At 56.8% G+C, this 23617-nt stretch overlaps 1 protein-coding gene across 1 annotated transcript in view; it reads right to left on the bottom strand.

Moving 5' to 3' along the window:
• LOC123830642 (contactin-6-like) overlaps positions 1-23617 on the bottom strand; it is a 174809-nt gene that overhangs the window by 102240 nt on the left and 48952 nt on the right. The window contains 1 exon segment of the mRNA XM_045857110.1: positions 3098-3224. Within this exon segment, the coding sequence (XP_045713066.1) occupies positions 3098-3224 (127 nt within the window).

The following is a 23617-nucleotide window of genomic DNA, read 5'->3' as shown; positions in this document are numbered from 1 at the left end:
AAGCTGGGCCTTGCTCTCCAGCTACACGGAGCGCTTGTTCGAAGTGCCTATTCCTGGGTGCATCCCTACACCCCTGAGAGGACACCAAGATGTAGATTTCTAACAGTCTCTCGGGGGGCGGTGGCATGCCCTGCATGTGACACCCCTGCCCCATGGAAGGGGTCTTGGATCTAGCTACCCTTGTGACAGTCCTCCAGTTTCCGGGGGAGTCACATCCATCAGTTCTAAAATTAGCACGGTAGTGCGCCTCCTGTTCTAGCTCATGGGGTTTGAAGACCCAGTGCGCCAGTGAGAGCGAGCGGCGGGCTGAACCGGAGAGAGGGCCCTCCTGCGGTGGCCGGATCAAGGTCAGACCTGGCAGGCATCCTCTGTGACAGTCAAAGACCGTTATTTTCTGACAGCAGATATAGCCAGCGAGGAAATCACTGATAGGATGCTTGACTTTTCCAATAAAACACACACTCGGAGCTGGAACACAGCTCACTGCAACCTGACGACCCAGGGCTGTGCAGGTAGGGGCCGCCCTGCCCACGCACCACCTCTGGGCAGCCGCCCCTTCCCCTGGCAGAGCTCCTGGTGGGACCTCAAGGCTCTTGGTTTTGAAAACACAGAGCCATCTTTTCCAGGGGGACGCTTTTGTCCAAGCTTGCCCGACATTGCCCTGTCTCCCCGGAATGCAGTCCTGTTTGCAAAGGTGCTTTCACGCCACCGGAAGTGACTGGAGACCAGCTGCTTTGAAACCGTTTCCAAAGTTCTGCTCTAAAAATGGCTCATTTTCTCCCAGGAGGTTTCATTTGCTAAAGGCAATTGACTCAAACACAGAAAACACATCTGAAAATCAAAGGCACCCCCTCCCTTTGGGGATCAGGAGGCTGATGGGGGAGCCAGCAATGGTCACCCCAAGGTCGCACCTGGGACGGCCTTGCTGAGCCGGAGAGTCCCAGCCCCTCCTGCCATGGCTGGACCCCTTCACACCACGTCCAGATCCCCTCAGACACCGACGGCCTCCGAGCCGCAGAGATTCCCCTCTGTCTCCCACACGTGCACGCTCACGCACACACGATCTCAGGTCACTGTGGTTCGACGTGAGATTTTGTTATGAAATTTAAGTTGGAAAGGGTCACATTAAAACTGAACTTCACAGTTTGTTGCTAATGTGCATGAGATCTGAGCTACCGCTGCCCTTGGCTTTGTTATCCAGGAAACCGGCTCTGAGACTGACATTTACGCATTAAAAACTCGGTCCTTTCCTCCTCTTTCCAGAGCCTCTGGCCTAAGGGCATCTTACGCTGTAGTGTGAGGGACCGGCTAACCCAGATTACGGGCTGGGAATCGAACTATCTGTCACCAGCCTCCTAATTTACAAACATCTAAGAAACAAAAGCCATTTTAACAACGCAGGAATTGGTGGTCTCACGCCGTGTATTTCTTCATAGATAAAGCTAATCAGTGAATTATCCGGAGAACCGCTGTTTTACATTCTTTTTTCTGCCTGTTGTAAACCCATAGATATTTTCACAGAAGTTAGCTGACTGATGGGCGGACTGATTGCTCTTATACCCAGCAGATGTTCCTTATCTTACGGGGATTCACAAGTTCTTTCCCTCCTTTGGCAAACTCGACCACCCCTTGTGGGCAGTCAAATTAGCTGTCAAGAGATAAAATTACAACATTAGGTATCAGGTGATATGACCAATGTGCTCGTCCGATTTTTGCATGTGTCGCCACACGTTAAATCAACCAAGACAGCTCATTCTTCAGGAAAGACAAACAAGCCGTCTGTGAAGTGAGCGGTTCCCCCCCAGCAGCCGCTCCCTGGGCTGGGGCCTTGGCCAGAGGGTGGGGCGGACGTGAGGACACGCAGCCTCTCAACGATTCTGTTGTTAAAAAAAAACAGCTGCTGAAGTTAGCTCGACAAGACGCAAGGGGGAATTTGTCTGTAGTTTGTGCAGTAAGTAACTTAGCCAATTAATCCAGACAATTTCAAGATCAAAGCAGTTATAAATATAGCTCAGGTATTTTTAATGCAACATAAAAAAATAGACAAAAACAGCTTATTGTGCCAAAACGGGCTGAAATTGTTACTTTGTGTGTGTGTTGATTCAACTTCCCTGATAAAAATTAAGATTTTTAAAAAATGCTTTTAAAACCCAGTTGTAATATAGTTATATCAATATTTGTTTGGCCTTTTCCTAGATTCCCTTTGCACATGCAAGTCTTGCCAACGAAATATCATTATTATTCACATACGTGTGACATATGCATGCATGTGTTTTTAAAATTGTGAATTCCATCCACCCCGTGGATCTAACTAATTCTGCCTTTGCTGCAACCGCCCTCCCCGTGATGCCACAGGTTGTACGGGAGAAACAAATGCGGCCATTTCTAGTCTTGCCCAGAACAAAATTATTGCTCTGCCTTGAGGTGACACAGCTGTCGTCAGTGTTTCTGGGGTGATGGGACCTCTCAGTGGAGCCGCAGAAATTTGTCAGATGCAATAAAGCGTCCCTCCGATTCATCGCTCTCACGGGGGCATTTCCACACTTCCGTCCTCACCGTGCGCGTGGGCGGGGGAGGCAGCAGCCCCGCCTTGGGGGGAGGAGCACAGACCTCGGTGGTGCTTCAGTCTTTCAAATTTGGGAACCAGATCTTTTCCTTTCCTCTCGCTTTCCCCTTAATCTCTCCATTACTGTCTCCCTCTGTGCCTCCCTCCCTCCCTCCCTCCCTCCTCCTTTCCTTCCTCCCTCCCCTTCCTTCCTTTACTCCCTTCTTCCTTTCTGTTCTGACCTCACCATGGCACTGCCCGGCACCCAGGTCAAGGATAACTGGTCCAAGAAAGTCTCACCGACAGACAGAGCCCTCCGGGTGTCTGCCGGGGGAGGGGGTGAGGTGGCTGCTGCCTGGAGCGTGGGGGGCTCTTTGGGAATGAATGCCCGCACCACCGTTGGACAGGTGGGCACAGACCAGCACACCTCAGTCGACATCCACTGAGCTGCACCCCGCAAATTCAGGCCCCTGGAGCACTTTTTTGGGGGGTATGGTCTCCCTCGAAGGCAAAGAAAGAAACCCAGGGCGGTGCCCAGGGCCGGGCCCTCACCTGTAATGCGGAGGGGGGTCGCCACTGGCGGCACAGCTCAGGGTGACTTCAGACTGTGGCCGATGCAGAGGGAAGGTGATGTCCTGAGGCTCCTGGGTGAAGGAGGGGCTGCTGGAAGGGCCGCCACCTGTGGAGAGACCGAGAGCCCCGGTGAGAGCGCGCGGCCGCTCAGCCCGAGGCCCCGCCGCGCGGCGACACCTTTCACTAACGCTCTGACTTCGGAATGATCTCACGCCTACAGAAGACCCTGCAAGAAGGGCACAGGGAAAACTTTTGAACCATGCAGAGCCATGTTGCAAGCGGACGCCCGTGATCCGAACTAAATCAGCTTGTGTTTCCCACGAGGGGATTCTTGTGCGTGACCGCAGGAAAACCGTCGACGTCCGGAAATGAACAACGATTCGGGGCTGGCCCCTCTCTCGTTCAAGTCCCGTTTCACCATTTTCCTAACAAAACCTTCACGGCCAGAGGATCCGCGTGAGAACCACAGATTTCATGTAACGGTCTGTCTGTTCCGGCTCCCTCAACGTGGAGTCACTCCCCAGCCATTCCCCGACCCCGGCTGTGACCCCCGGGAGGGTTACTCAGGTCACGAGGCGGTGATTCTGGGCAGCATCATTGCACCCAGGGCAGCGGGGCGGGGGGGCCTGGGCCCGGCCGGGTGCCGAGGGTGCGGTCATGGGGTCTACAAAGACTTGTAAAACCTCCAGTGAAGACAGCGAAGCTTCTTTTTAAATTACCGCATGGACAAGCCTCCCCTTGCCCTGCAGGGGGCAGCGGTCATGCAGCGCTCCGTCCATCCCGCCCGCCCAGCCCCCCAGCACTCCCTGGTGCAGCCGGTCTCCGGGGCACTGAGATGTCCCCCTCCGGTCAGGGACGGAGGGGCGCCTGTCGGATCCCCGCTGTCCAGCGCCTCCTGGTCCCTTTGCGGCGGGCAGGGAGGCTGCGGGGAGGGGTTCGAGAACAGCTCCGGCCGTGGAACGTTTACACGCTCACTCACGCGTCTCCATCAGCGGGGGCCCTTCTATCCGCATGCAGCCTTCCTTCATTAAACACGTGACAGCCCGTCCCTGGGTCTTCCCATGGCCCCGTGGCCCCTGGCCTGGCCCGCAGGGGCCCCTCCGGCCGGCTCCTTCCTGGTCTGACCGGTGCCTGTCTGACCGGTGCCTGTCTTCTTCGCACGCCCGCTCACTTCGTGGTGCCAGGCAGGTCCTGGAATCACCTGGTATTTCCCCTGCCCCAGCCCGAGAGCCCTCGTTTCCCTCCCGTGTCAGAGAGTGGGGTGTAGGTGCCACGGCGGGGGTGCCGAGTGTGCTCATCGCACGGAGGCGCTCTTGCTCCCAGGCTCCGTGTGCGTGTGCACGCAGGCACGCACCGACATTTATCTGGGCACACTTCTGTCCACCCAGTGTGGCACCTCTGTCCACCCAGTGTGGCCTACGGCCGGTTCCTTCTACTTCTCCTGTGTCCGCATTCCTAACCCCCCTTTCCGACCGGAGCCCTGGGTCCCCATTGTCTTCAACGGGTCACACCTTTGCTCCTTCCCCTGCAGGTAACCCACCGGCACGTACAGCCGCTGCCCACTCCCCGGGTGGAGGCCCTTTCACCCCACACAGGCCCGCACACCTGCGCCCAGGTTTGCCGCCGCACCTGACCCCGCCGCTGGGCTGGCCCTCCGTCCTCACCTCCTCAGGCCGGGCCTGGGAGGTCCCCACCCCCCACTCCCCTGACCGCTGACCCTGTGCGGGGTGGTTTACTGAAGCAGATGGCGTTCCACATCCCTCACGATCTGCATTTCACCCTGGCGCGCCGTTTTCTCCAAAAATAAAACCTGAATGTAGAGACAGGCACCCAGGGGCTGCACAAAAGGCTGAGCTCCTGTCAGCCCTGCCGTCCCCTCAGGCTACACAATGTGGGTCGTCACTATCCGTCCAGCCCCCACGCTGGGGCTCAGAGGGTCCTGGCTCTGCGGGAGGGAGGTCAGGGTCGCCCCTCCGTACGAGGGAGTAAGGGACTTGTCCACACGCAGTGCCTGACGCACGCAGGAGCAGGAGGGAGGACTCGGAGCGGGAGCCACGCAACTGCTCCACGGCAGCGGGCCCGAGAGACGGGCCAGGCCAGGGCAAGCAAATACCCCTCCCGAAGAACAACCACTCAAGGAATCCTAGGAGATGTCTCTACCTCGCTCAAGCTACAGAATAAGAACACAAATTTTTTAAAAAATAATGTAATGAAAAATAAAAAAATAAAATGAAAAAGGTGGCAAAAGAAGAAAAAATAACAACAGTATTAAGATGAAAAAAAAAATCCAATACAATCAGATACCTTAGGAAGTTACAAACTTCAGGATACAAATTGCAATCAAAACTGCACCTTTAAAGAACTAATAAGTCAATTAAAATGGGCCAGAAACAAAACAGACAACTACTGAAAATTCAATTACTGACATAAAAGGATAATTTGAGGTGATTGTAATGAATGCAATTGAGAAAACACAGATAATGAAGCGATCGAAGAAAAGCAATGAATAAAAAAGGACAGATACAATGGCCCAACTTAACCGTGTCCTTGGCATCGCCGACAAGCAGAATCACACCTCGTCGGATGGTGCCATCGGGAGCATTCCCCATAAATGGACGGGACGCAGCTGTTCCAGGCACCGAGAGACACACCCAGGGCCAAGGCCCGTGCCCGCCGACTGGCTGGCCCTCAAAGCTGAAAACGTGGCAAGAAGACCAGCCTGACCCAGCGAATCATCTTAAAAGGCTGAGGAACCAGCAGGTTCGTCTCTGATGTGGTAACAGCAGCCCCTATCCCAGAAGACACCAAGAACAGCCCCGATATTCCGAGTAAAAGGTGGCAAGACGGTTATCGCCCACCTCGAAATCCCTCAAATGTAACAACATGCAGCACCCTGTAACTCGAACAAGGAAAAGAAACCTCTCTCGGGATGGACACAGATGGCTCTTGCGGAGAGAGGACTTCACCAGGAGGCCCATCCGCTAAGGTCGCACGGTCTGGAGACTGCGCCGTGACAGCAGTTAAACACACAGCTGACACTCCCGCACCACGTGAGGGTTAGGGGTGGGACGGAAGGTGTATGTTAGAAACTCGGATGATGAGAAAATACCAGTACAGATTTAACAACGACGCGTGGGCGAGGGAATATAGTTAGCAGTGTGAGTGCTAATGTTATCTTCTTACACGGAGAAAAGTCAAACGCATAAGCCGTGTGTGTGTGTGTATGTGTGTGTTTATATATGTATGTATATATATACACATACAAGTCATTTTTTTAAAATTTTATTTATTTATCTTTAGAGAGAAGGGAAGAGAGGGAGAGAAACATCAATGTGTGGTTTCCTCTTGCACACCCCGTACTGGGGACCTGGCCCACAAGTCAGGCATGTGCCCTGACTGGGAATCGAACCAGCAACCCTTTGCTTTGCAGGCTGCACTCAATCCACTGAGCCATACCAGCCAGGGCGTACGTACACAAGTCATTTTTAAAGCGTGTGCATTCTGACTTCTGAGTGTCGATCAGTGTGCCCTTTACCCTCAGGGAAATCTTTTAAAAATATTTTTTCTCAAATCATTTATTAGAAGTTCAAAATCTCTTCATTTTCACTTGCTTTAAACTAAAACACAGTTTAATTGAAATGTTAAAAGTAGGACCTACAGCACGACCTCATTGTAATGAAAGTGCTTTTCTCTTTCTAGGCGTTTATCTATCTCCGTGTTAATCTACCTTCTCTGCATTTACAGGTGTAGAAAGAGGACTGCCATGTTACCCAATATTAATAATTTTTACTATTACAGTTATTAAATTTGAGTGAGGTTTTAAACATTTTCTTGGCATAGCTTTTCATGGTTTGAATGTCTAACATGAACACGCATCTGTTCGAGTACACACCATGGATGTTTCGATTCAGGAAAGAGACTGGAGCGAATGTGATGAAGTGGTCGTCTAATTCCGGATGGTGTGGATGGCTTTGCTGTTCGTCCTTGCTCCTCTCCAGAGATTTGCAATCCCCACTCTTGCTCCTCCCCGCAAAGAGAAGACCCGGATGAAGTTCCAGCACCAGCCTAGCTCGGGGCACGCACGGGACGGCAGGTGGCTGACGCTGATGTATTACTCTCCTCTGCCTCCACTCCTACACTCGACACCGGGGTGCAACTAGACTTAATGATGTCTTGCGTTTGGGAGAGCCGTTTGTGGTTTTTAAAGGGCTTTACAAGCACCAATTAAGAGATTCAATCCCTGTGATACCTTTTGTGAGACACACACTTCCAATCTCATTTAATTGATGGGTTTAAGACTAATAGAACTGGGCATTTTCTGACAAACGGTTTCATTTTGAAAGACACAATAGCTTGGTTTTGGTATCTCAGTTATGCCTAGATATCTGTTGTTACCAAAGTGTTAAAGCTTGATTCCTGCCAGCGAAAAGTCTAGCTCGGCGATTCATGGTCTGGTCTCTGTCGGTGAACGGTTAGATTGTTCCCATACTGTGCCGAATGTATTTAACAATAGCAGAATCTTGTTGCTTTGCCCACGGTGTCAGAAAGCACCGAGATTCCTGGTTTTCTGCACAAGGGCAGGTGTGAGGAACGTCTCCGTCCCCGCCACAAGCGTAGAGAAGTTCCGAGTTTGCTCACGGTTGTGCCGTGGGTGCCGTTCCTGAGCAGATGCTGCCTGGGTTGGGTCTCCCCCCTCCCCCGCCTCCCACTGTGCAGCCCCGGCTCCCCGTCTCTCCCAGGGCTGGGCCCCTGCCCCTGTCTCCACGGCGCCCTCCGTCCCGGCCCACCCTCTGCCAGACTCCACGCAATGCTGTCTCCCCTGCCACTCAGCTTCTGTGAAGAGAATTAATCTCTCTCCCACCAATTTCCCGTTGTCCTCCAAGCAAGTTACAAAATTAAAAAGAAAAAAATCTCAGGGAGATCTCCACCTGATTTGCAGGGGAGGAAAAGCAATCCCAGGGAGGTGCCGCGTGTCCGGGAGAATCAGCGGCGGCAGACCAGAGGCTCACGCCCCACTGCGGGGCTCTGAGAGGCAGCCACGCCTCCGCCGGCGCTCCCTGGTGATGGGCTCAGACGGGGAGGACGGGCCAGGCTTCGTATGTTTAAGGGGAGGAAAGAGGGGAAAACCAGTAATCTCTGTTAGAGAGGGAGCAGGAAAAGGCTTCAGTTGTAAAAAGAGTTTTAAGCCCTGGCTGGTGTAGCTCAGTGGATTGAGCGCGGGCTGCAAACTAAAGCATCGCAGGTTCGATTCCCAGTCAGGGCACATGTCTGGGTTGTAGGCCATGGCCCCCAGCAACTGCACATGGATGTTTCTCTCTCTCTCTCTCTTTCTCCCTCCCTTCCCTCTCTGGAAATAAATAAATAAATAAATATATTTTTTAAAAAACCTCTTTTAAAAAAGAGTTTAGAAGCTAGAGGCGTGGGCTGTAGCAGCAGCCCAGTTGGCGAGCTGCACCCTGCAGGAAGGCGGCCAGGGTGAGGCTGGGGGTGAGAAAAAGGTGACTCACCAGCTGATTGAACTGAGGAGGAGGATAGAAGGGAAAGAGAGCAGTCTGGGCTGCCCAGGGATTTACTGCTTCTCAAGCAGAAGGAAAGAGAGGAGGGGTGAGTCTGCAGCTGTAGACAATGCACACATAACACACATACATGAATGCAGGTTTGCAGACGGCACGCTGGTGGGTCCCTGGCGGGCACGGGCCTCGCCACCCGGAACAGACACGGGCACGCGGAGGGGCTCGGAGGGGGGGCTGGGGGACAGACTGGGGTCTGACATCCTTGGCCTTTCAACTCGAATGGAAAGAGAATTTCAGTTTGGCAGTTGTTCGATGATCATGTATAAAGATGCATTTGGAATTATTTCAAAGGTGGAGGTTCCCCTGCTCACTGCAGCGTCGTTCATGGTGGCCGAGACGTGGGAGCAGCCCACGTGTCTGCGGATGGGCAAGTGGACGAGGAAAATGTGGCATCTGTATCTCTACCTACCTACCTACCTAGGTGCCTACTCACCTGTCATCTACCTGCCTGTCCATCTACCTACCTATAATACCATTAAGCCTGAGGCCCCAAGAAAGAAGGAGGCCCTGACATCTCTCACCACGTGGACGGGCCTCGCGGGCGGTACGCTAAGTGGGGAAGTCGGGTAACAAAAGGCAAATATGCAATGTGGGGCAAATGTTAAGTAACCTTACGTGGTGATATGCAGTTTACACACGTATGAAATCAACACCATGTGCGCCTTCGATGTACACGATGTCGTATGTCAATCACATATGGATAAAGCTGAACAAGGTATGAGTCCAGATCAGCTGGAACTTCAAGCAATGCTTAGATTCCAGCCATACTTGACGTGGCGTTCATTTTGCAACCTGACTAGTTAGCGACTCCCCATTCAGACGAACGTCTCAGATCCGGAGCGGCGGCGTCACCAGCCAGCGGGCAATGGCCTCGCCTGACTTCTCGTCTGCGCCATAAACCTTCGAGAAGACAGTTCACCGTTGAGAAGCTGCTGGGAACGTGATGCTGCCATCCGGTTATTTGTGTAAAGCTGCCTAGAAGAAGGAACTAACGTTGCAGATACGGTGGGACGTCGGAGACCGGCGGGGCCTCAGCCTGGATGTCTGTGGTGACCCAGCGCGGGGCAGGTGGAGCATGAGCCCGGCTGGGACGTCTGTGGCATAGCGGAAGTGGCACACAGACCCCACGGCGAATCACGACGAGGGGTGCTCATTGCCACACATGCCCCACTCCGTGTGTTTTCTCAGTTTAAAGCAGAAGTGAAATACAAATCTCCGTCCTCACTGCTGGATGTTGCCGGCCCACGCTGGTCAAGTCCAGCGTGAATCAACGCGACCACATTTGATCACCTGTGATTACATGCTGAAACCCCTGCCCTTGCAGAACTTGGCGAGTGCATTGCACGCGAGAAGCTCAGAATCCAATGAGAGTGATCTTGGCATGGAGGGAGTTCCAGAGCTGAAGTTCAGCTTGCACGGGAATGAGCTTACTTGAACCCTACACGAACACTGGCGGGTGGATTGGACGTTCCGATCTTCGGGGCGAATGGACTGGGGTTTCAAGAACTGTGGTGACGTGCTCGACGTCACGCAGCTGGCGGCGCTGGGGCCCCGGGAGCAATGAACTGACTGCAGTGCCACAGAGAGTGACGTCTTTGGTGTGGCTCGCTCACATTTGTCTGAGATGCACGATTTTGCCGTTTTCCCCAGTGTCATCACAGCAGGCGAAACCTGACTGACTAGGGGCCTCTCTGACGCAGAGGCAGGCGGAGGAGGAGGCAGCTGGGGAGGCAGCGCTGGGCGGCGTGGCTGTGTCTGCTGCGGCCCCAGCGTGGCCTTGAGTGACAGGAAAGCCGAAGATGAAGACCAGGGATGCCCCACATCCGTGGAGTTGGCAAGAGAGAGGAAACAGCCAACTGTGTGGCAGACGGCTGGCGTGAGGGGTGGGGGGCATTTCACCAGGACCGCCGTCTTGGTTTCCTATCGCTACTGTAACAAATTGCCTCCGAGTTTGTGGCGTGACACTACACAGCTGTCTGAATTGCTCTCCTGCAGGCTGGAACTCCAACGTGGGCCTTGCTGGGCCCCGTCCCCTTCCCGAGGCCCGAGTAGGCAGACTGACTCTTCCCACCCTCGCCTCTCTCTCCCGGCCTGTCCAGGCCGCTGTGTTCATGGGTGGGTGGGCCCCCCTCCATCTCCAAAGCTGGAGAGAGGGCATTGAGCCCTCCTCATGTCCAAGTTCTCTGACTGTCCCTGCACTGCCTTGTTCTCTTCTTCTGCCTCTCGAGTCCCCTTTTAAGGACCCCGGTGACCATGTTGGGCCCGTGCAGAAAATCCAGGGTGACCTTCCTACTAAAACCGGCCGACCGGCAACCTGAACTCCGCCCCTCTGCCCTGGGGTCTGGCGTGGTCACGGGCTGCAGGCGTCAGGCGGTGGTCAGCATCCCCGTGGGCACAGCCCTCCCATGGGTGGCCGAGAACATTCCGAGTGCCGCGTGTTGGAGAGGGACCATGAGCACAGGGACGACAAAGCACTCCTGCTGGTGGCGAGGGCGTCTCTTCTCTCTTCTGCAGCAGAGGTGTCGCTATCCAGGTCCAGCTGGAGCAAGGCGGGAAGGCCAGGCTGCGAGGGAAATGGGGGCGCACACGGGAGCTGTGGCATGGGATCCAGAGCCCTCTGTGCAGGAGCCAGGCGGCGGAGGGGGAGAGGCGGGCGGGGAGAGCAGCGGGGTCCGGAGCAGCTGTCGGTGTGTGTGCTTCCGTTCAGACCGGTTATAGTTCCAGGGCCAGAGGGACGGGCCTGCGTGTGGGCCGGTGCTGGGGGGCCGACGGTGGGGCCAACCCACATTCCCTCTTGTGGGGTTCAGGGTCTCCGGCCCCATTCCTTCCCCAGGGCAGAGCACCTCGACACTGACGTCTGAGAAGAATCTGTGTGCCATCTGGCACACAAGCCCCCAAGAGCCCTCTGCTGACCTGTCCCCGAGCGAAGACGTCAGAAAACCCCAGGAAACCTTCGGCCCACATCGAGAGGGCGGCAGCCCTGGGGTCGCCGCCTGCGGCCAGGCCGCCTCTGTCTGGGAGGCGCCGAGTCCACCACGCACCAGCAGCAAGCCCCAGGAGAGCGTCTGGGGGACAGGAACTCGGACAGGCCAGCCCTCTGGAGCCCTGTGGCCAGCAGGTGCAGGTCGGACCCCGGGCGTCCCTGATTGGGTGGGAGCAGGCACAGGCGTCCCTGATTGGGTGCGCCGCTGGGGTGCAGGGGGAAGCACGAGCACGCTGCCCCTTCCCTCCTGCTCCACGCCCACTGCCCGCACGAGCGTCCAGATGACGTCAGAGGGTTCAGGGCGACAAGCGCCCCGAGTGGCCTCCCTGGGGAGGCTGTCACTGCACCTCTCTGCCACGGAGGGCGTCCCGGGTTGAAGCCTCTCTCCCCTCCCGGTCACGTGTCCTCCTGCCCTCTGTGCCGGGCAGAAAGGCCACCAAACTTGTCGGAGAAGATGTGACCTTGGTGGAAACGGCCTGATGAAGTTTCATGGGCTCACGGCTGTGTGGACACGTGGTAACCTCGTTCCCGGCCGCCCGCCTGGGGGTCCGGGCTGCCCCCCTCAGGGTCCGGGCTGCCCCCCTCAGGGTCCGGGCTGCCCGCCTGGGGGTCCGGGCTGCCGCGGGGCTGGTCTGCTCCGTCCTCCTCGCCCGGCTCCTCCCGGCCCTCTCCTCCCAGACCGGGCGGGCAGGGGCGTCTGTGTTTGGGTTTTGCCTCTGTCTCTCTGCCAACGGAAACCATTTTCGCCGCTCCTTTTCTCACGCTGGTTTAAGGTGTATTCACCCAGAAGCAGGTTGATATTTCCCACGTTGGAAGTTTCTCACGGATGACCACGTGCGCTGGGTCGAGTCCCTCGCATGCGTGCCTGCCCTGGCCCCGATGATGGATGATGGATGGTGGATGGTGGATGGTGGATGACGGCTCAGGTCAGGAGACAGCCCCCAGCGTGGACGAGCTCCCGGCCTCTCGGTTTCTCTCCTGCCCCAGCCGTCCAGACGCCCCGGACAGCACGTTCACACTGGACTGGACGCACGTCTGTCCCCGGGAAAGGAAGTCGCGGCCCCGAGGCACCTCGAGGTGCTGTCTGCCGCCCCAGACAGAGGTTAAAGGACCAGCAGTCGGCAGAGACGACACAGGGGAGTTCGACTTATTTCCGACACATAATCAGCAACAGTTCTTTCTCCTGATACGAGCAGGGAAGCCGGCTGGTCCCGGCAGGAGGACCGCCCGGTGTCCACCGTTCGTGCCTGCAGGCTCCAGCCGGGCCCGAGTGTGGGCTCCCGGGGTACTCACTCAGGACTTGGACATAAGCGGTGTCCACGCCGTGCGAGGTGCTGCTGCTGCGTGGACATTGGGGACATTTACGGGGCCAGTGAGTGGCTCTCCCCCTTCCCCACCTTCCTCCCGAGGTTCTCCCTCCTGGCTGCGCCCCCGGCCTTGCCACCTGTTTCCGTGCCCCCCCCCACCTGGTAGAGAGGTCAGCCCACCTGAGACCCACCCCACCGGCGAGGACACACAGACAGAAGCTTCCTTCACTCAGCCGGCATTCGGCCAAGTTTAAGGTTATTATTTTATGCCATTATAAACACAGTAGATGCTTATTATGGAGTATTTGCCAGACTCAGAAATGTAAAGAGAAAAAACACCCGATTCTGCCACTGCGCAGTAACTGCTAGCAGGATATTGGTGGTTGTAATTCCAAAATTCTATCTATTTTTAATTTTTAATTTTTACTGTTATTCAATAGTTACAACTATTACAAACATTCCCCCTACTTATTAGCTGGTACTTATTAAATTTTATTTGTAATAGGACTATACATTTTTAAAATTTCATAATCGGTCATGTGACTAACATGTCTCTAGGAAAGTGTTTTCCTTGTCTCACAGTTCAGCTTCCTGTTACAAATAATGTGATATGAATGGCCCTCCTATATTTGCGATCATCTCCTCGGCACAGATTTCTAGAGACAGGAGGGTGGGTGGGCCCGAGAGAGTCCGTGCTTGGGGCTTTCTGATACACGGTGTTCATTTTCGTCCAATTGACTCTTGTGAAGTCGGGGGACCCTGTTCAGAGCGAGTATCACCCCAGCGGGGAGCTGGGAGATGGTGGTGAGGACGGTTTTGACAGTTTGCTAACAGCTCCATGGACCAGCGGCGCTCGTCCTCTTACTCAAGTCTGCACGCACGTCTGCGGGCATCATGCAGGCCCCGGCGTGTCCCCCACGGGCAGACGGCGAGACCGGGCGGCCTCTCTGGGGAGGCCATGGCCCCGGCAGCCAAGGGAGCAGGGGGGGTAAGGGGGGGAGAGACAGGGAAGGGCGCTGAGGAAGGAGCCGCCGGGGCGGGGGCTCAGAGACAGGTGTCCGCTGCCCCGGGGCGTCCCCGGTGGCCTGCCAGCCAGAGTCCCACGGCCGAGGGACTGAGCGCGTCACCGCCAGCTGGAGGCAGCCCCTCAGAGGGCCGCATTTACAACGCCTGCTGCTGTTGTTCAAGACGAAGAGGGGAAGCCGCAACCCTGTCTAGAGCTTCTTCTGCAAAAACGCAGCCACGCACCTGAATCCTCCATGCGGACCCCAAGGCCAGGCGCAGAGACCGGCTCGAGCTCGGCGGGCACGGCCGTGGCGGTGCTCGAGTCACCGTCTCCCGCCGGTTTCTCTTGGAGGCCGGGCGAGGGAAGAGCACCGTCTTGTAAACCTTCCCAAGCGCCCGCAATTCGCAAGTGCCAAGGGCTTTTGCTGACCATAACATGCACAGCAACACAAAAATAGCGGAGAGTTCACTCCGGGGCCAGGAGTTAGCTTTATAATGAAATTTTCATTGGATTTATCAGGGTGACCTTGGTTAATCAAGTTGCACAGGTTTCAGGTGCGCCAACCCGTGACACGTCGTCTGTGGGCTGTGCTGTGTGTTCACCCCCCGAGTCCCGTCTCCTTCCACCACCCCGACCTCCCTTCACGCCCCTCCCCCTCCCCCACCCCTTTCTCTCTGGTCCTCCCCCGCTGTCCTGGTGTCTCTGCCGTTTATTCTGTGGGACCCCTTCTCCTGCCGCACCCAGCCCTCCCCTCCCCTCTGACAGCTGTCAGTCTGTCCTCCGTGCCCATGGACCTGTTTCTATTTTATTTTGTGCGCATGTACATAGGTACGCACTCATGTGCAGGCACGCACGTGCACATATGATCACACATGTGAATCTGTGTGTGCCTGGGCTTGGCTTACATCACAAGGTGTTATAGATGCTGCTTTTTAAATTCAAGGTGCTTTCCAATACCCAGGGACTGTAACCGACTTGGACATAAACATGTCCACTGCCGGCACCCCTAGCAAATCGCAGGCGCAGATCAGCGAGGTTCCAGGGCTGTGCTGGGGGCCACTGGCACCTCTACCCCTACGACAGCCCGGACACGGAAGAGGGCAGGAGACAGTGGTCCAGTGAGCCAGGTGCTGCCTCAGCCCCCCGATGCCTGGACAGGGGTGAATCAGAGGCCCGGACCTCTAGTGGGGGGTGCGGCCGGGTGTGTCGCTGGCCAGTGGCACTGACGTGACTCATTGCCATTATGCCCATAACTCAGAACCACCAGCGGGGAAATTCTCCAGGGCAGATGCAGGTGGCGGACAGGTGAGTCTTCAAGAACCTCTCGTCTCAGAGAAAATGCTTTAGCGCCCGTTGAGTTGCAGAGACTCTGACGGACGCAGAAATGGCGAAGGTGAATGATGACGTTAATGGCCTCACATGTGCCCTGATGTCATCGGTGTCCGACAGGTTGCTTCCCGCTCCGCCACTGGGCCTTGACAGGCACGTGGGAGCTGTGCTGGGCTGGGCAGGGCGGTGCATGGACGCTCTTTATTTTTGGCTGTTTCTGTTTACCTCTGGGTCCCCAGGACCTACAACAGTGAATGTGATGCCCCTCTGTCCACGTTTAATGAAAAAATAATGGACAATGCAAATTGGATTAGGATGCTATCAGTAATGAATCCCCTGTAAGAACCTATCACCAAACTCTCCCACGAGTACAAAGGGTGTATGTAGTCTTTTTGTTCCACTGCGTGTTTTCTACACGGCTGTTTCCCGAGAGCCGCCCGGGCTCCAGCGCCGAGGGCTCGGCAGTGTAAAGTCGGCTCGTCCTCCTCACGGCCCTTCCTGCATCCAGCCCCGAAGGGTCCCTGAGTCCTTTTCACGCCCGCCGGTCTCATGGAGAGACCCCGCAAGCACCAGCAGAGCACAGCAGGAACAGAGCCCCCTCCTCCCGGAGCCAGAGAGCAGCAGGTAGCCTCAGCACCGGCCCCCTGAGCGGAGCAGCCGAGGTTCCAGGGCAACCCAGGCCCCCAGCGCAGAGCCACCACGCTCCTCAGAGCATGCTCAGCGCATGTGCTGCTGCCTCTACGCACCCAGGGTCCCCACCCTGCCTTCCTGGAGCACGTCTGTGTGACCCCTGCACCGGTGGGTGGGGCGGGGGGAGGAGGAAGATCCATGCGCTCTCCGGGGGCCTGGTGGGCCCGAGCGAATGCCCGACGCGGTTGAGCAGTGCGCGTCTCCGAAACACATTCTTCCCGAAGCCGCCAAGGTCAAGGGCGCTGCTTCCGTAACCACGAGCACATTCATCTGCAGCTCGGTGTCGACAGCCGTGATACAGGGCCGCGAGCACCTGACCTTTCATGGCGCCTCGCCGTGCTACGCCGCCAGTGAGCACGTTCCTGGGCAGAACAAAGGCATTGGCTGCCGAGTTTGGCGCAAACCTTTAACGCTGCCTCATGCGAAATAATCTCCCTCCACTGCTCAGGTAGCTGGTGGGTCCTTGTGCAGAATACAGGACGTGGCGGCAATGGGTCCCCAGCAACGTGGAAACAAGATCGCTCTAGGTGTGAGAAGAGTCAGGCCCGTGTGTGATGAAGAAGACCAGCCACCGTGGAGTAGCCCCGGGCATCCAGAGACGTGTGCCTGGCAGGGTCCGGGACGCCAGGGCCCTGCAGGCGTAAGTAAGCCGAGAAAGCAGAACTGGGCGGAGACGGTCTACCCAGCAGCCATGAGTCTAGTCAGGTTCGTGTGGCCGTGAATGGCCTAAACGCCTGCCGGCAGCACCGGCAGCGCCGGCAGCACCGGGGGTTCTGCAGAGCCCCGGCGAGGCGAGCAAAGAGAGCGAGAAGCGGACAGTGTGTCTAAGGGCCCACCCGGCAGGAGGGACGCGGCAGGACCACGACAGAGGCACCCCTTGCGCTTCCTGCGTGTGTTTCCTCTGACGGGCGTGGGAAGTGGTCTCGGCGCTTCGTCAGCCCTGAGTTACACTGGCCCGAGGAGGTGCTGACCCTCTGCTGTCGGAGGTAATTGCTCAACCCCAGGAGGGTCCTACCCGATAAGGGTGTCTGTTTGCCAGGGGCCTTGGGCCCGCTGGGGAGTCCATGCCGGCGATGGCGTCGTGGTTTCAGGGGAGGCTTGAGACCGAGGAGTGTCACACGGGCAGTCCGCCAAGTCGGCGTGACTGCCCCCCGAGAAAGCCATCCACGGATCACCTTGCCATCCCCCCAACCAGCGCAGGGGCCACTACCATGGCACTTTCTTTTTTTTTTATTTTTTATTTTTTATTTACTTTTAGAGAGAGAAGGGAGGGAGATAGAGAGAGAGAGAAACATCAATGTGCGGTTGCTGGGGGTCATGGCCTGCAACCCAGGCATGTGCCCTGACTGGGAATCGAACCTGCGACACTTTGGTTCAAAGTTGGTGCTCAATCCACTGAGCTACACCAGCCAGGGTACCATGGCACTTCCTAAGGGACAGGGACGCTATAAGGCCTCACCACACCCCGAACAAATACCACTGGACAACCCAGCACTAGCCACGGCCCCTGCAAGCCAGTCTGTGCAGAGAAACAGGTGAAAATCCTCCCATTGGGGCACTGAGGAAGACTCGCGGGCCTTCCTCTCCCCCTCGATTTCCCTAATGAACTTCCCTCCTCGACGTTTTTGTTCCCCTCGGGCAGCACCAAATGGGCCTTTAGAGACGCCAGCATTTATTCTATCTTTGTGCATCAGCAGGGGAAGGGACAGAAGTCACACTGTCCAGGGCAGGTGACGTGCATCAATATCCCCCTTTTGTAACAACACCACCTGAGGACTAGGTGCCTTCAGAGTCACCGAGGACACAGACGCCGGTTGGCCTGAGCCACGCGCCCGGTGCAGACACGCTCAGGTGGTCTTCTCCGCTCGGAACACTGCATTTAAGGACTCAAGAGGCACCAGTTAGGTTTTCGTGCCGCCAGAAGGAGACGAAAGGGGACTGGCGCACGGAAACTGGGAGAGCAAGAGAAACACCCACGTGGGAGCCGAGAAGCCAACGGACTCTCCTTCGGATGTTCCTTTGCTGGTCAACCCAGAAGACTCAATATTTTGGTTATTTTAAATTAAAAGTCTTTGTGGACGTTCTTAAAATAGTCAGAATAAAATGTGTCACTGCCTCTCCTCGCTCACTCTGGGAGAGTCACCGGAACTTGCGATGCCCTGCAGACCTGGGTGTGCCTCCCGGTGAAGGTCTGAAGGTTGGGGACGCTTTCCGGCGTGAACTTGGACCCACCAATTTCCTTTCAAAGGATGGGTGACCTTTAGTCACCTCGGCCAGCTCTGTGGTTCAATTCTGACGCCCTCCGGCTACGGCTCAGAGTAACTTCTGGACCCTGAGATGCCTAGAACATAGGTAACTCAGAGCACCAAAAACACTCGCACGTGGCTGTATGACCGGCGTAGCCCGGGTCCCCATGAGAGGACCCAGGAGGCGCCTCCCTGACACGGAAGGAGACACAGGGCCACAAAGGAGACACCAGAGCCTGCCGCAGCAGCCCGGGCCAGCCCCCTCCTTCTGTTACTTTTTCTCATGGTTTTTTCATACACTTACAATTACCAACGGGCCAGGACTACACAGGAAGCCACGGCATCTCTCTGCCTGAGGAAGGGCAATTGCTTTGTAATGGAAGGATTGGTCACATGGTGTCTTCGATTCACAGTTTCTCCGTTTCCTCTGCTCCTCGCACCACTGCCTCCCTGGTTTCGTGCTGGTCTGGACGCCAGAAGGGGCCCGCCTCTCCGAGGCCCAGGGATTTCAGGGCAGGGCGAGCAGCACCGACCTCGGCCTTTCCGGGGCTGCGCCTCCACACAGAGAACCTCCCCTTGGCCTTTTCAAACGTCTCAGCTTCAGATCACACGCGGAAGGAGAAAAAGAGACCGTGCCCGTGACCATGACACTAGTGTTGCTCAGTCAGCTAACTCACCAATATAATCCAAATAAAGTAATTATCTGAGATGACACATGTTGTGCAATCAACATGGATGCGTCTGGAGCCGACCTTCGGCTGTGCCCTTGGGGACCCACGGAACCAACCGCTGGCTCCAGGGTCACTTTTAAAGAAAGAAACGGAACTGTCCACGCAACGCCACCGCGCAGGGAAGAAAAAAGGGGCCATGGGTGCCCGGCGAGCGTTCCGATTGGATCGCGCTCTTGGGGCTGGAACTGCTGGGCAGGTTCATGCCGCAGGCATGCACACGTTTCATCACTGTTCTGCTCTTGTTTCCTCGTGAAATGTGGGGTATCAAGGCACGCACGGTTCATACACGAGTTACATTTTTGAGGTTAAAAGCAAAACAGCCAGGCGAAACGGCAAGGGGAGTTCAACGAGAGCTCGCTGTGCTTTAAACTGAGAGGCTCCTCCCCCCAAGTGCGCATTTCCCCTCTTTCCCGGGATGGCGATGGGACGCAGAGTTGGGGCAAACCCGAGCCTGGCGTGCAATGAGCTGCCGAGTCTAGTTCCGTGGTGACTTCGGGAGTCAGCCCTTCCTGTCCCCCACGACGTCCTTCTCCAGGTCCCCGGGAACAAGGTCAGGGCAAAGTCCCCTCCCCGGAGGGCTGGGGAGCAGGGGTGCCCTCACCTGGTCCCACCCTACCCCGGGGACATGATGACTGACTGAACATCCCGGTGCAGGAGCACCAGCCTGGCTGACTTGTCTCCCTGGGACACCGGTTAGAACAATGAGTAGACTCTTCTTCTCCTCCAGGCTTTCAGAAGAGTAGCTGCAAATACTTAAGGAGGTAGTAGGATAATGGATGAATATAAAAATATCTGGAGATCATTCAGTATGCATTCAGTGTCTTGAAAGTCTAAAGCTTTGAAACAGAAGGAAAAGATCTTCTGGGGCGTTGCTATGGTGACAGGAGCGATGCTGGTGGGGTTGTGGGGGTGATGGCAGAGGTGGGCAGAGGGGGTGCTCGGGTGGAAGTGTGTGGAGAAGAGAGACACTGCGTCGTCTGTGGAGTCGGCCTTTGTAAATGTTATTACCGTTTGAGTTCTTTATAAAGAATACCTTCAACTGAGAGAACAAAACACTCTCAAATGTCAATGTTTCAGCCATGAGTCATCAACATGAAACCAACAAGTCACAAGGACGGGGACCCCGTGGGCAAGCCCCCGGGAGAACGCACACAGCTGGAAAGGAGTCACCTCACAAGCTCAGAACTGCAAGCTCGTAACCCCTGCGGCACAGGGGCACGCAGGGGCTTAGAAGCATAAACACCACTGTGTCCCAGTGTGACATGGCCCAGAAGTGTGCACATGTGTGTGCCTGCATGACCGGAAGTGCATGTGTGCGCCTGCATGGCCGGAAGTGCATGTGTGCGCCTGCATGGCCGGAAGTGCATGCGTGCGCCTGCATGACCGGAAGTGCATGCGTGTGCCTGCATGACCAGAAGTGCATGTGTGCGTCTGCATGACCAGACGTGCATGTGTGTGTCTGCATGACTGGAAGTGTACTCATGTGTCTGCATGGGCACAATGGTACATGTGTGTCTGCATGATCAGCCATGCACACATGTGTCTGCATGACCAGACGTGTACGCACATGTCTGCATGATCACAAGTGTACAACTGTATCTGTGGAAGTATACACGTGTATCTGCATGACCAGAACACCTTGAAAACACGTGAAGAAGTATAAGCCGCGTTTCTCCTTGTAAGCCTTTGGTGGCTCCACTTGCTCCCTAAAGCAAGACGGAATCTCGGAGACTCGGGGAGCTGGAACAACTGCACGGAGCAGCCTGCATGACATCGGGTGTGTGTGTGACCACGATACCCGAGTTCCCCCTGACCGGGCCCCCACCTGGAGGGAGGCGCCCGGGGCCCCGCCCCCGTGTGGCGTGGGCAGCTCTGAGAAAGGCGGGTCCCCTTCAATGATCCTCTGCGCCAGAGAAAGGAGGACCGCTTCTGAGAGCTATTACAATTGAAGAGAATTAGCATGTCCGAAAGCCTCTGGACGCCAAGGTCAAAGGGACAAAGGCCGCCGGCTGGGCAGGGGCGGTCAGCCTGTGCCGAGAAACGCTGTCTGGATTCCCAGGAAGCTGTAAACAGCTGGGGCATGCTACGCCCTTGTGGTCAAGTAAGAAACCGAGGCCAAGGACATTCCAGAGCCATGGAGGGAAGCGTGGCAGGAATAATCCTGACAAGTGGACGAGAGCAATCAACCAGAGCAGGGTTATCGTGCCAGACGTTTGGACGATTGTTTCCGATTCACAGGACACTCAGTGTATCTTGGGGAACTTAACCCTCACTGGTCAGAGAGGCATTGTTACCTGTCCTTCGCTGAGACAGGGACCCCACTTGGAGGGGCTCAGTTTGGGCAAGGCCGATGGCCGAGGAGGCAGCGGGGCTACCGGCGTCTCCCGAGCCTCTGCAGTCGCGCGCCCTCCATCAGTGTTGGCCCACGGCCTCAGCGCGCACGGGAGCCTGCCTGTCCAGTTCCGAGTCTGACGTTCTTCCCAACGTCGGAGCCGACTCCCTCAGCCAGCAGCTGCCCCCTTCTCCTGAAGTCGCCCCAGTGGGTCTCCCAGCTCCCTGGCCTCCCCCGCATTCCCCCTCGGCCCCGTGGGTCACCTGACCGGTGCCCCTCCGCCGTCCATGTCACTGTCCCGTTCCCACCCGCGGACCTGGACACGGGGGAGAGGACGGAGCGGCAGGAGACGCGGGATGGACGGTTGGTGGGGGTGACTGAGGTTTTACGAGGCTGCGGCGGGCTCCGGATCTCAGGAGGCAGACGGTAAAAAAGTAGTCCCCTCGGAAACTCGCTAAAGGCGGCGTGAGACCGCGGGGCCTCCTTGGGTTTGGGCTGGGGGTCCGTCTGGGTTCGCGCCCCAAGTCTGCCGCCGCCTACCGGCCGTGTGCCATTGGGCAGCTGCTTAACTTGCCCACGTCTGTCTCACCACGGACGCCCCCACGGGGCTTCCGGGGGCCCATGCCACCTTCTCGGGGTGAGTCCCGGCTTCCTCTTCGGTCAGCCCCGGGATCCAGCACCGCACAGAGACGGGAAACGGGGGAACGGAGCTTCGGCTAGGCCGAGTTGGCCGGTGCTCGGGATTCCTGGCTCGGAGCTCCCTGAGGATCCCCGAGCTTGCCGCTGGCAGTGGGCCGTGGAGTCGGTCCAGGACAGAGCGGTGGCAGGCGGCGGTTCCCCTCCCGGCCGCGTCGGCCGCTAAGCCCGGGTTTCGGGCTGTGCGCTCACCTTGACCGAGTGTCGGAGTGTGCGAGTGTCCGAGTGACTCGGTGCGTGAACTGGTCGGCCGTTTTGACGACGGGCAGGCTACTCCATGAGCTCTGCAGGCTGAGACGCGGCCCACCCTCCGCCCCAGCCCCGCAGGAGCAGCCTCAGACGACCCCGCACACGAGAGTGGTGGTGGGGCTGCTCCTGGGCCTGGTCCCCAGCCGGCGGCAGCAGGACGTGGCTGGGTGAGGATTCGGGGAGAGCTGCGGTGGTTCTCCGGGGTCCAGGGTTTCCGCCACGCGGGTACCAGAATCTAAACCGCCCGAGACCCCAAACAACAGTAGCATGGGAGTCACTGGGAGGCCATGGGGTTGGACTGTGTGTTGCCTTTTAAACACAACCGTTTTCAGTTTAAGTCCCATCATTTAATTTTGAACGATGGCTGTGCTTGACCACCTGCTTATAAAATTCCAGAAACTAACGCCGAGCTGTCCAGAGGGGCTACGGGCCAGGTCCCCCCGCACCTGTGCTGACCTGGTGCGGTGATTTCCAAGTGCAGGTGGGGCCGGTGGGAGGGGTGGGGGTTTCGGGCCGGAACCACCGGCTCCGCGGGGCCTGGCACAGCTCAGATGGACGGAGGTTTTGTGTGTCCCCTTGTCCCTGTGGGGCCCAAACTCGGTGACCGCGGAGTAGCGCCCCCTGGGGGGTGGCAGCAGACCCCCGCTGTGTCTCCCTGTGCGCGTCCGCGTGCGCGGTGAGAGTCCGCAGACCCAGCTTCTCAGCGGATTTCCAAACTGCTGTGCCGCGTGGCAACGGCAGCCCCTGCCCGGGCTGTCCCTCGGCCCCGCTGGATGCGCTCCTCTCCTAACCGGGAGGCTGTGCCCCGGCGAGACGGGCCCACGGGTGTCCGGGCTCGACAGGGGAGTCGTCTCAGGATGCACGCGCGTAGTGAGTCACCGTGTGGTGTCCCTTAAATACACGCCGTTTTGCTGGTCCATGACACCCCACTCGAGGGGAAGAAGATCAATTTAAAAATGGAAAAGAGGAACCCCAAGGCCCGTCAAGAGCAGGATGGGGAGACACGACGCGGAAGATTCACAGGTGGGAGTCCCGCCGTCATATCACACCCACGACTCCCATTACGAACGACCCGGGCGGATCTCACCATCTGACGCCGAATGGAAGGAGGCAGATGGGAGAAGGGCCCGCCGCAAGATTAGATGCGTGTTTACATACACGTAATCATAGACGGAACAGTCGCCGCTATTACCCCCATTATAGATGCGTATGACACAGACGAGGTCTGTCTTCCACGTAATTTGCATACGAAGTGTGAAACGAACCTATGGGATTGGCAGGGAGTTCTGGATTCCATATAATTTGCATACGGAATGTGAAACGAACCTATCTGATATCTGATTGGCAGTCAGTTGGT

The sequence above is a fragment of the Phyllostomus hastatus genome, unplaced genomic scaffold (genome assembly GCF_019186645.2).
Source record: "Phyllostomus hastatus isolate PE091 unplaced genomic scaffold, TTU_PhHast_1.1 phas_scaffold_129, whole genome shotgun sequence".
Classification (NCBI taxonomy): domain Eukaryota; kingdom Metazoa; phylum Chordata; class Mammalia; order Chiroptera; family Phyllostomidae; genus Phyllostomus; species Phyllostomus hastatus.
This window is presented reverse-complemented; position numbering and strand designations above follow the sequence as displayed.